The 12693-nt window shown below is 44.9% G+C and overlaps 1 protein-coding gene across 4 annotated transcripts in view; it reads right to left on the bottom strand.

The window, feature by feature from the left end:
* The window catches only part of OPCML (opioid binding protein/cell adhesion molecule like), a 1230378-nt gene that overhangs the window by 17339 nt on the left and 1200346 nt on the right, over positions 1-12693 (bottom strand). For 2 of the 4 annotated variants that reach the window (XM_082476230.1, XM_082476232.1), the window contains 4 exons: positions 2403-2540; positions 1902-2022; positions 1277-1428; positions 332-358 (listed from right to left, as the gene is read on the bottom strand). In XM_082476230.1, coding sequence (XP_082332356.1) covers positions 332-358; positions 1277-1428; positions 1902-2022; positions 2403-2540 — 438 coding nt within the window. The remainder of the gene's footprint in view (positions 1-331; positions 359-1276; positions 1429-1901; positions 2023-2402; positions 2541-12693) is intronic. The other 2 variants (XM_082476231.1, XM_082476233.1) reach the window with 1 other exon arrangement.

Raw genomic sequence — 12693 nt, 5'->3', positions numbered from 1 at the left:
GGTGTCTAGGCTGGGTTCCCCTCGCTGCTGCTGTGTACAAATAGCAGAATACTCATCCCTCTTAAGGCCACCAAGTAGAAGTTACTTGTTTTGGCGGGGGGGAAGCCCTTCTCTGGAAACATATAACGATATTTCATATGCACATGTGTGAAAGCCATTATATTCTACATGCCTGCTACCTAAACTGTGCAGACCAACCCCCTGAAGTCTAGCCACTAAGGAGAAATAAACCAAGGAGGCGGAGCAGGCAACCCTGTCTTCGAAGGAGGCTTAAAATCAAAAACATAGGCATTCAGGCAGGCAGAGGAGTGAAGGAACATGCTATACCCACCTGCCACTGCTGATGAGGGGCTTATTTCTAAGACACACACAGCACAATGCACACACAATGCAGAGAGAAAACAAAAGACATAGATCACACATTTCAGATGGTTGGTGGACAAAGTTCAGTTCATGTCAATGCTGAAAGCTTGTTCAGGGTCTGAGGTCCACGTGAAACATGAATACCTTTTCGTCCTATTCACCAGACACTTCCCTCTAACCAAATCTCACCAAATAAACACGCACATACACACATGGGCTATCGCCACAAGCTGGGCCTGGCCCGTGGGGTGAAACGTTGCACAAGGAGATGGACACAGCAGCGCGAGAACTGAGCGAGGGTGGGTGAGGTCTCCTAAAGGGCCGCTCAGGGATCTGCAGGCCCCTCCCCCCGTGCAGGAGGGAGAGACCTGCGGAGAAGGGGCGGCTGTCTCAGCTGTGGACAGAGCAATCGTCCCGATGGGGACTCAAGCCTCCTGCTCTGTTCATTCCAATGAATGAAAACGTGACAGGCAGTCAACATGAGAATCATGATGGCAGCAGGTAACTTGGCTTAAAACTGTAAATATAACTCTTGGAATCATCAACTCTTACTGTAGAAGGTATCTTAAAACTATATCTAATTTACCCCCCAGACCAATAGACAGTACTACAATCGACCTGTTCCATGGTTCCATCTTGTTGACGGTAACCATTGTGCAGCTTGGTTCAGAGCTCGGTTTACTCCTTTGGTGAGGTGCCCAGCTCACCTTGCACGAGACCAGGAGGTACCAGTTACCTTGCACACACCACGTACCGTGCGCCAGGAGAATGACGGTGGAGGTGCGTTCGCATCTAAGGTGGGGGGTTGAGCCCTATGGACGGACACAGGCCAAGCAGGCTGCGCCCTCCTCCCGCCCGAGTCCCTGGAACCCCCTGCCCCGCCAAGCCCCACATCCAGGCCTCCTGCGCTCACCATACAGTGTGATGCTGGCGTTGGTATTCCCAAGCTTGTTCGTGGCCACACAGGTATAGTTCCCATAATCCTTCTCTGAGACGTTGAAGAAGGTCAGTGTGGATATGTGGCCTCTGCTCTCGACCCTCACGCCGTCCAGGCCGGTGGCCAGCCTGCAAGAAAGGAGGGGGTGCGACGGGTTTGGTTGCACACACAGAGTGAGGCGGCAGACGGGCGGGTCCGGGAAGTCCAGACGCCGCAGGTGGACCCACACACACACTCTCCCCCTCACAGAGCCCTGCCCTCGGACTAAGCCGGCCCCTCTACCCCCCAGCTATGAGCACTGCGGCCTCCATCAGGGGCCGAGAGGGAAGGGCGCCCACGCTCCAGGGCTACATGCCCCTAGTCCTTGAAGACCGCCGTGTCTACAGCTAATCTGATTCTGAAACAAGGTCCATCAGTTTTGCCCACTTCCCAGCTCCCTCCGTGTTTTGCTTCTGGCTCTAAAAGGAGACTCTGTTATAATGGAGGCTGTAATCAGTTTGGTTTTGCCGTATCTTCCCCCTGGACTTCATCACCCTCCTCCACGTGGGGAACGATCTGTCAGCTCTGCTTGGGACATGCCCTGTTTCCGCTTTCAAGGTACCTGGTATCTTCCTTGAACCACTGGAACTCAGCCGTGGGCACTGCAGAGGCTTCACAGCTCAAGATGCCCTTCTGGCCAACAGAGACACCCATGTTCTTGGCTTTGGAGATGTAGGGCGGGTCTGCAGGGAGACGCAGAGCGAGTCCGTGAGACAGGTGAGAAGCACATCAGTCACCTGCTGTGCACGTCCCCCTTCCCAGCTAAACGATCATGTATTTTAGGAAAAGGACTTCTTGCTTGAAAATACTGTGTTTACCCCAGCATCTCTTCAAGCCTTCACACTAACCCAGAGTTCACGAGTCTCCCCATCAGCTAAAAGTTCTGACAGTCACAGGAAGACTCCATGGCCCTGGAGGTGGATGGGCACAGCAATCTGATACTGTCTTTTCCTGCTGGAAACAACTGGGGTCCATCAGAAAATGACACTGCCATTACCTCTTCGTCCCCTTAACCCCCATGCCCTCCTTCCCCCTGGAACCCGCTGACAGTGGGTCTACTCACAGTTGACAGTGATTTTTACTTTCCGCACATCAGGGGCAGCAACATCATTCAAGGCGCTGCATTCATACTCCCCGGACTGGTCACGTTTGATGTCAGAGATTTCCAGGTATTCGTCCTCGCTCACAAAGCCCTGGCCGTCTGGGAGGAAAGAAACAGACAGAGACAATCAAGAAACTGTGAAACCAGGGGCATAACTACAGAGCTTAGAAGAGGAGGAATGTAAAAAGCCATAACATGGGGGTTTGAACATCAAGTCAAAGATTCTGGACATTATGTCGGCCCCAAAGTATCTGAAGAAATTCTCTGCTTGAGTCTTGGGTCAATGGGTTTTTGCCCAAGTCCCTTTAACTTTTCAGACCATTTGACAAGAAGGGCATGTTATTATTTTTCTGACATGATTATTATGAGGATTAATTAAGAGTACATATGAAATACTGTAGCACAATAGTAAGCTTTGATATTTTTAAACAGAATTGTCATGATCAATAATATAATTTTTAAAATGTGGGAATAACTTTGTAAGGTATGTGAGTACGGACATCTTCATTTTCCACAATGTAGAGATGCATTTGTACACAGAATACAAACTACTAACTACTTGTAGAATGAATAAGTGACCATTTAACAATTTGATACAAACAGACACAAAGTAGCTGGTTGGTTTCAAACTGTCCTGGAGATGATAAAGTGGAGAATGAATGAATGAGGAAGCCCTTCTTGACTGCTATGTAGTAGGTGCTCAATAAACATTTGCCAACATAAAATAACCCTGAGATTCCCCAGAACCTGGGGTGAGGGAACTCAATGGGTGTAATACCCGGCTTTGTAGGACATTCTGGAGGCTTCATTTTCAGGCTTTTGTGAAGCTTGCAATTCATGATCTTAAATACTCTGGGGCTGCAAAATTGACATTTCTTGCAGCCACTATTACACGCTCTTTCATAATCTGACCCCTCTGCTTGCAAAGAGGACAGACCTTCTGTCTTAAAACACAAATGTCGGCTCTCCGGCTGCTCGGCTTTGCAGGGGAGCTGGCGGGGCGGCTGGGCTGTCTCCCGGGCTTTCCCGGCCACCCTCCTGCCTCGCGCCCCTTCCCGCCGCTGGTCCCCAAGTCCGGCCCCAGTCTGCCCTCCTCCAGGTGGCCCCGGCACGTGGCCGCGGCCCACAGTTTGGGAAGTTTTTATTGACATATCTTCAAATCCACTGACTCAGTGTCAACTCTACTGTGAGCCCATCAAAGCTGTGTGGACGAAAGGCTCTTGGTGCTCCAGCCAGGCATCAGGGCCGTGCCTCTGAGGTGGGAGAGCCAACTTCAGGACACTGGTCCACAAGAGACCTCCCAGCTCCACGTAATACCAAACGGCAAAAATCTCTCAGAGATCTCCATCTCAACATCAAGACCCAGCTTCACTCAACGACCAGCAAGCTACAGTGCTGGACACCCTATGCCAAACAACTAGCAAGACAGGAACACAGCCCCATCCATTAGCAGAAAGGCTGCCTAAAATCATAATAAGGCCACAGACACCCCAAAATACACCACCAGACGTGGACGTGCCCACCAGAAAGACAAGATCCAGCCTCATCCACCAGAACTCAGGCACTAGTTCCCTCCACCAGGAAGCCTACACAACCCACTGAACCAACCTTAGCCACTGGGGACAGATACCAAAAACAACGGGAATTACAGACCTGCAGCCTGTGAAAAGGAGACCCCAAACACAGTAAGATAAGCAAAATGAGACGACAGAAAAACACACAGCAGATGAAGGAGCAGGGTCAGAACACACCAGACTTAACAAATGAAGAGGAAATAGGTAGTCTACCTGAAAAAGAATTCAGAATAATGATAGTAAGGATGATCCAAAATCTTGGAAATAGAATAGACAAAATGCAAGAAACATTTAACAAGGATGTAGAAGAACTAAAGAGGAACCAAGCAATGATGAAAAACACAATAAATGAAATTAAAAATACTCTAGATGGGATCAATAGCAGAATAACTGAGGCAGAAGAAAGGATAAGTGACCTGGAAGATAAAATGGTGGAAATAACTACTACAGAGCAGGATAAAGAAAAAAGAATGAAAAGAACTGAGGACAGTCTCAGAGACCTCTGGGACAACATTAAACGCACCAACATTCGAATTATAGGGGTCCCAGAAGAAGAAGAGAAAAAGAAAGGGACTGAGAAAATATTTGAAGAGATTATAGTTGAAAACTTCCCTAATATGGGAAAGGAAATAGTTAATCAAGTCCTGGAAGCACAGAGAGTCCCATACAGGATAAACCCAAGGAGAAACACGTCAAGACACATATTAATCAAACTGTCAAAAATTAAATATAAGGAAAACATATTAAAGGCAGCAAGGGAAAAACGACAAATAACACACAAGGGAATCCCCATAAGGTTAACATCTGATCTTTCAGCAGAAACTCTGCAAGCCAGAAGGGAGTGGCAGGATATACTTAAAGTCATGAAGGAGAAAAACCTACAACCAAGATTACTCTACCCAGCAAGGATCTCATTCAGATTTGATGGAGAAATTAAAACCTTTACAGACAAGCAAAAGCTGAGAGAGTTCAGCACCACCAAACCAGCTTTACAACAAATGCTAAAGGAACTTCTCTAGGCAAGAAACACAAGAGAAGGAAAACACCTACAATAACAAACCCAAAACATTTAAGAAAATGGGAATAGGAACATACATATCGATAATTACCTTGAATGTAAATGGATTAAATGCTCCCACCAAAAGACACAGGCTGGCTGAATGGATACAAAAACAAGACCCATATATATGCTGTCTACAAAAGACCCACTTCAGACCTAGAGACACATACAGACTGAAAGTGAGGGGATGGAAAAAGATATTCCATGCAAATGGAAATCAAAAGAAAGCTGGAGTAGCAATTCTCATATCAGACAAAATAGACTTTAAAATAAAGACTATTACAAGAGACAAAGAAGGACACTATATAATGATCAAGGGATTGATCCAAGAGGAAGGTATAACAATTGTAAATATTTATGCACCCAACATAGGAGCACCTCAATACATAAGGCAAATACTAACAGCCATAAAAGGGGAAATCGACAGCAACACAATCATAGTAGGGGACTTTAACACCCCACTTTCACCAATGGACAGATCATCCAAAATGAAAATAAATAAGGAAACACAAGCTTTAAATGATACATTAAACAAGATGGACTTAATGGATATTTATAGGACATTCCACCCAAAAGCAACAGAACACACATTTTTCTCAAGTGCTCATGGAACATTCTCCAGGACAGATCATATCTTGGGTCACAAATCAAGCCTTGGTAAATTTAAGAAAATTGAAATCGTATCAAGTATCTTTTCCGACCACAACGCTATGAGACTAGATATCAATTACAGGAAAAGATCTGTAAAAAATACAAACACATGGAGGCTACACAATACATTACTTAATAATGAAGTGATTACTGAAGAAATCAAAGGGGAAATCAAAAAATACCTAGAAACAAATGACAATGGAGACATGACGACCCAAAACCTATGGGACGCAGCAAAAGCAGTGCTAAGAGGGAAGTTTATAGCAATACAAGCCTACCTCAAGAAACAGGAAACATCTCGAATAAACAACCTAACTTTGCACCTAAAGCAATTAGAGAAAGAAGAATAAAAAAACCCCAAAGCCAGCAGAAGGAAAGAAATTATAAAGATCAGGTCAAAAATAAATGAAAAAGAAATGAAGGAAACAATAGCAAAAATCAATGAAACTAAAAGCTGGTTCTTTGAGAAGATAAACAAAATTGATAAACCATTAGCCGGACTCATCAAGAGAAAAAGGGAGAAGACTCAGATCAATAGAATTAGAAATGAAAAAGGAGAAGTAACCACTGACACTGCAGAAATACAAAAGATCATGAGAGATTACTACAAGCAACTCTATGCCAATAAAATGGACAACCTGGAAGAAATGGACAGATTCTTAGAAATGCACAACCTGCCGAGACTGAACCAGGAAGAAATAGAAACTATGAACAGACCAATCACAAGTAATGAAATTGAAACTGTGATTAAAAACCTTCCAACAAACAAAAGCCCAGGACCAGATGGCTTCACAGGTGAATTCTATCAAACATTTAGAGAAGAGCTAACACCTATTCTTCTCAAACTCTTCCAAAATATTGCAGAGGGAGGAACACTCCCAAACTCATTCTATGAGGCCACCATCACCCTGATACCAAAACCAGACAAAGATGTCACAAAGAAAGAAAACTACAGGCCAATATCACTGATGAACATAGATGCAAAAATCCTCAACAAAATACTAGCAAACAGAATCCAACAGCACATTAAAAGGATCATACACCATGATCAAGTGGGGTTTATCCCAGGAATGCAAGGATTCTTCAATATACGCAAATCAATCAACGTGATACACCATATTAACAAATTGAAGGAGAAAAACCATATGATCATCTCAATAGATGCAGAGAAAGCTTTCGACAAAATTCAACACCCATTTATGATAAAAGCCCTGCAGAAAGTAGGCATAGAGGGAACTTTCCTCAACATAATAAAGGCCATATACGACAAACCCACAGCCAACATTGTCCTCAATGGTGAAAAACTGAAACCATTTCCACTAAGATCAGGAACAAGACAAGGTTGCCCACTCTCACCACTATTATTCAACATAGTTTTGGAAGTGTTAGCCACAGCAATCAGAGAAGACAAAGAAATAAAAGGAACCCAAATCGGAAAAGAAGAAGTAAAGCTGTCACTGTTTGCAGATGGCATGATACATGACATAGAGAATCCTAAAACTGCCACCAGAAAACTACTAGAGCTAATCAATGAATTTGGTAAAGTAGCAGGATACAAAATTAATGCACAGAAATCTCTTGCATTCCTATATACTAATGATGAAAAATCTGAAAGTGAAATTAAGAAAACACTCCCATTTACCATTACCATTACCATTTACCATTTACCATTGCAACAAAAAGAATAAAATATCTAGGAATAAACCTACCTAAGGAGACAAAAGACCTGTATGCAGAAAATTATAAGACACTGATGAAAGAAATTAAAGATGATACAAATAGATGGAGAGATATACCATGTTCCTGGATTGGAAGAATCAACATTGTGAAAATGACTCTACTACCCAAAGCAATCTACAGATTCAATGCAATCCCTATCAAACTACCACTGGCATTTTTCACAGAACTAGAACAAAAAATTTCACAATTTGTATGGAAACACAAAAGACCCCGAATAGCCAAAGCAATCTTGAGAACGAAAAATGGAGCTGGAGGAATCAGGCTCCCTGACTTCAGACTATGTTACAAAGCTTCAGTAATCAAGACAGTTTGGTACTGGCACAAAAACAGAAATATAGATCAATGGAACAGGATAGAAAGCCCAGAGATAAACCCACACACATATGGTCACCTTATCATCGATAAAGGAGGCAAGCATATACAGTGGAGAAAAGACAGCCTCTTCAATAAGTGGTGCTGGGAAAACTGGACAGCTACATGTAAAAGTATGAAATTAGAACACTCCCTGACACCATGCACAAAAATAAACTCAAAATGGATTAAAGACCTAAGTGTAAGGGCAGACACTATCAAACTCTTAGAGGAAAACATAGGCAGAACACTCTATGACATACATCACAGCAAGATTCTTTTTGACCCAGCTCCCAGAGAAATGGAAATAAGAACACAAATAAACAAATGGGACCTAATGAAACTTAAAAGCTTTTGCACAGCAAAGGAAACCATAAACAACACCAAAAGACAACCATCAGAATGGGAGAAAATATTTGCAAATGAAGCAACTGACAAAGCATTAATCTCCAAGATTTACAAGCAGCTCATGCAGCTCAATAACAAAAAAACGAACAACCCAATCCAAAAATGGGCAGAAGACCTAAATAGACATTTCTCCAAAGAAGATATACAGATGTCCTACAGACACATGAAAGAATGCTCAACATCATTAATCATTAGAGAAATGCAAATCAAAACTACAATGAGATATCATCTCACACCGGTCAGAATGGCCATCATCAAAAAATCTAGAAACAATAAATGCTGGAGAGGGTGTGGAGGAAAGGGAACACTCTTGCACTGTTGGTGGGAATGTAAATTGATACAACCACTATGGAGAACAGTATGGAGGTTCCTTAAAAAACTACAAATAGAACTACCATACGACCCAGCAATCCCAATACTGGGCATATACCCTGAGAAAACCAAAGGTCAAAAAGAGTCATGTACCAAAATGTCCATTGCAGCTCTATTTACAATAGCCAGGACATGGAAGCAACCTAAATGTCCATCGACAGATGAATGGATAAAGAAGATGTGGCACATATATACAATGGAATATTACTCAGCCATAAAATGAAATGAAATGGAGGTATTTGTAATGAGGTGGATGGAGTTAGAGTCTGTCATACAGAGTGAAGTAAGTCAGAAAGAGAAAAATAAATACAGTATGCTAACACATATATACGGAATCTAAGGGAAAAAAAAAAAAAAAGGCCAAGAAGAACCTAGTGGCAAGACGGGAATAAGAGAGTGTCATGGACATATATACACTACCAAATGTAAAACAGATAACTAGTGGGAAGCAGCCTCATAGCACAGGGAGATCAGCTCGGTGCTTTGTGACCACCTAGAGGGGTGGGATGGGGAGGGTGGGAGGGAGGGAGATGCAAGAGGGAAGAGAAATGGGAACATATTGTATATGTATAACTGATTCACTTTGTTATAAAGCAGAAGCTAACACACCATTGTAAGGCAATTATACTTCAATAAAGATGTTTAAAAAAAAAAAACAAAAATGTCCTGAGGCTGTCAAAGCACCAGGCTCCTGTGAAAACCCAGCCAACCCAAAGGCCGAGGAGAAAGTACAGCCATTTGCATTTCTTTTAAGCCTGATACCTGATTCCTTTTTATGCTCCGGGCATGAGAGCAAAATTAGTTTTCAGGACGATAAAAACACACTGTAACTTTTCTCACACCCCGTAGAAGCATAGCTGATCCAATGGTTGCTCGACAAACTAAGTCTGGGTCCACGATGGGTTTGGCGCAGGAAGTGGGGTGTCGTGGGGCTGGGCTGATGGGCAGACGTGAGGCCGCCGCTTTGGCATCCTGACTCTGCTCCTGTGGAAGCATTGGGGTATCCCCACCACCCTGCCCCTTTCCCAGGACACTGGCTTTTCAGCTCTCGGGGCCTTCCTTGCCCCCATCACCCAGCCCCCCCAGGGTCACCACGCCCACCCAGGCTCTACTTTCAGTGTCTGGATGTTGGTGATCAAGGCCAACCCCAGAAGGTGTGGGGCTCCAGGCAAATACGTAAACAAACCGAGTCGCTCGAAGTCAGCTAGGAGCCCAATCTCATGCTATTCTTTGAAGGAAATTGTGCATCCGTCGGCCAGCCGAGCAATCCACTTACCAGGGCACCCTCCTGGAACTTAGGCCGGTTGACAGGCCCCAGGACAGGCCCACAGGTGAGAATTTCAGGATCTTGGGAATCTGGTTGAACCCGTGTGAGGACTGGCTGGAAGTAGAGGCGAAGGGGGGAAGTGGGGTTTGGGACAAGTCCACACTTCCCAGTCTGAGATGTGAGTGTCGCTCCTGAATGGTACTGCCGGCCTGTGCTGGTCCCAGGCACCAGACGGGAACTTTGAAAATTCTGAGGAAGATTCTGCAGAGTAGGTGCCTCCTGGGGCCCTGTTTGTTGGGATCTCAGGGTGGTGGTGCTGGTCATGACCCTCTACCCCAGCAGACATTTAATCACCCAGCTGGTTCATATCTAATTCCTCAAAGCTCATCGGAAGGATGTCAACATCCTCTCACCCTTTTTTCCTTATTTCTCTTCGACTTAAAGAATCTCAGAGTTGAAGGGGATTCTGAAACCACTTATTTCAGGACGTCTAATAAAGATAAAAATTGCCTCGCTCATTGAAATGATGCTGGTTGACCAATCTAAGTGGTTTTAAGGATTAAACAACAATAAAATCAGACAGACCAAAATGACTTTCCAGATTCAGCGTGCCTTTTTTGCGGTAAATAAATACAACGGGATGGAAAGGATGGCTTTCTCCTACTAAGACTCCATCGTTCTTTCAAAATGTACCGCAGTGTATTTGCCACAGGTAATTAAACCCCCTGCACTTAACCAAACAAATGAGCTACCTACAGTGGGGCTGGCAGGGCACACCCCAGACCCCAGGAGTCACCTGCTCTGCAGCACCTTCCTCAAAATTTTCAAAGTTCCTGTCTTTGAATTGGGGGAGTTGGGGGGAATTGCTGGACAACAGGCCATCCTCTGCAATGCGGGAATTTATCTTCACCATCTGTACTGCTGTTTTTATGGACTGTTACGTGACAGCAAAAAAAGGGAGGGAGGAAGGAACAGTGTTTCACATAAAATGGGGATCGTTACGATAATACTACCTCATTAAGTGAGAAAATGAATTTTGTAAAGTTAGTTCTATAAAGTAAGTGGTTCTCGGGTTTTAATTTCCATATAAATTCCTCCGAGTTTTTGTATCTATATATATATAGATAGATTCTGATGCGGTAGGTCTAGGGTGGGCCTAGGGTTTTGCATTTCTACCAAGTGTCCCAGGATTTCCATGCTGCTGGCCTGGGGCCCACACTCTCCACCATGCGCTGTTCTCAGCCCGTTCTTACTCGCATGTGCATCTGGGTCTGTGAAGGGGCCAGCTGGTCAGCGATGTTTCCTGCCTGCCCTTTGCGTTGAGATCCTCGTGGAACCGGCATCTCAAAAGACACCCTCTCTTTGCAGTTGAGAGCTTTGCAGGGCACACTGACGCTGAGGATCTGGACCCTTGAAGCTACTTTTCCACTGAGGCTTTGTGATCTTACTGTAAAACACGCGCCCACTCGAACCCAGCTTTCTTTGCTAAGAAAGGGAAGATGTTGGCACTTGTCCCCACCTCAAGTCCATGGAAGGAGACGGAGATGCTATTTTCCTAATAGCTTTGAATACTGGGTGAGATTTGCAAAGCAGAACAAATCTAGGTTGCTAAAGGCCTGGAGACCTAGGAAACTGCAAGGTGGAATGCTTTCCCCGCCCTCTCCAGTTCTGGTTGCGATGTAAAATCCTGATTCCATGCTGCAGAGGAAAGGGCAGGAGGGAACAAATGTTTGAATCCTTTTTGCTATCTGCTAGGAAGGCAGGCTGCTGACTGGGGGGGCAGAGGGAGGACCACATGAGGGGGGGACAGGAAAGGAGGGAGGAGGAGGCCGAAGGATGCACTGGTGCAAGGAAGGAAAGAAAGGCAGACGGGGTGCAGGCGAGATGCCCAGGGTGCAGGCAGGATGTTCTGGATGCCATGGGAAAGGTTCTGAAGACACATTCAAAAGGGACTTGAAAAAAAAGATCGGCGGCTACAAGACTATGTTTTTCTGACAAAATAGAAAGCTTCAAGTCTGTCCCGCAGTTTTGCTTAATGGTAAGAGGTCCTGTAATAAGCCAGTAAGCCAGAGGCATATCACCCTGCCCTATGCATTCGGACAGCCCAATATAACATGACCGAAAGCAAAAGGAAGTGGGCTCTGCATCAGTGGCTGAAATATATTAAAAAATGCAGGTTCTTTCTTTCCACGGCGGAGCACTTTGAAGAAGATAAGTTCAATCCACTGTATTAGGAAGATTAAGATCTGCAAGGATACAAATGGGGCCATTTATCAGCGATGGGGGAGGTCCCTGGACTCGGACCCCACAGACGCAGGTCTCGTGCTTGGGGAAGGGCTGAGCCGGCCCCATAGCTCCGTGGGCACAGGGCGGCCCCTTCTGCAGGGACACATATTCTGACATAACAGTCACGGAGAGCAAGGAATGAGCAGCGTCCACGAGCAGGGTCTGCGCCATCTCAGAAACGGGGGAGCAGACCACCCCTGGAAAGAAGGGTCCCTGGCCCGGCCGGCTGTCCCCGATGTGACCGGCGGCTATTTTACTCATCCCTAACAGTGAGAGAGGTGATGGGTTAGATGCCATGGGGTGGAGAGGACGTAGAAGGCAAGGTCCTTGACTTTGGATAGCCCACAATCTCATGAGCCCAGACCTGGAGTGCTTTATGTTTTTTCTCCCCAGGCTCAATTTTTCCATTCTTAATTGCTTTTAGATCCCTTAAGTAAGGTATGGTGGGTCAGAAAGATTTATTAGAGACGGAAGAAAACTAAGCATTCAGGGATGGAGAGCTCAAAGAGGAAGTCCGGAGTAAAACCTGGCAGCTTCCTGACC

Source organism: Balaenoptera physalus, assembly GCF_965194825.1.
Source record: "Balaenoptera physalus genome assembly, chromosome: 10".
NCBI classification, from domain to species: Eukaryota; Metazoa; Chordata; class Mammalia; order Artiodactyla; family Balaenopteridae; genus Balaenoptera; species Balaenoptera physalus.
This window is presented reverse-complemented; position numbering and strand designations above follow the sequence as displayed.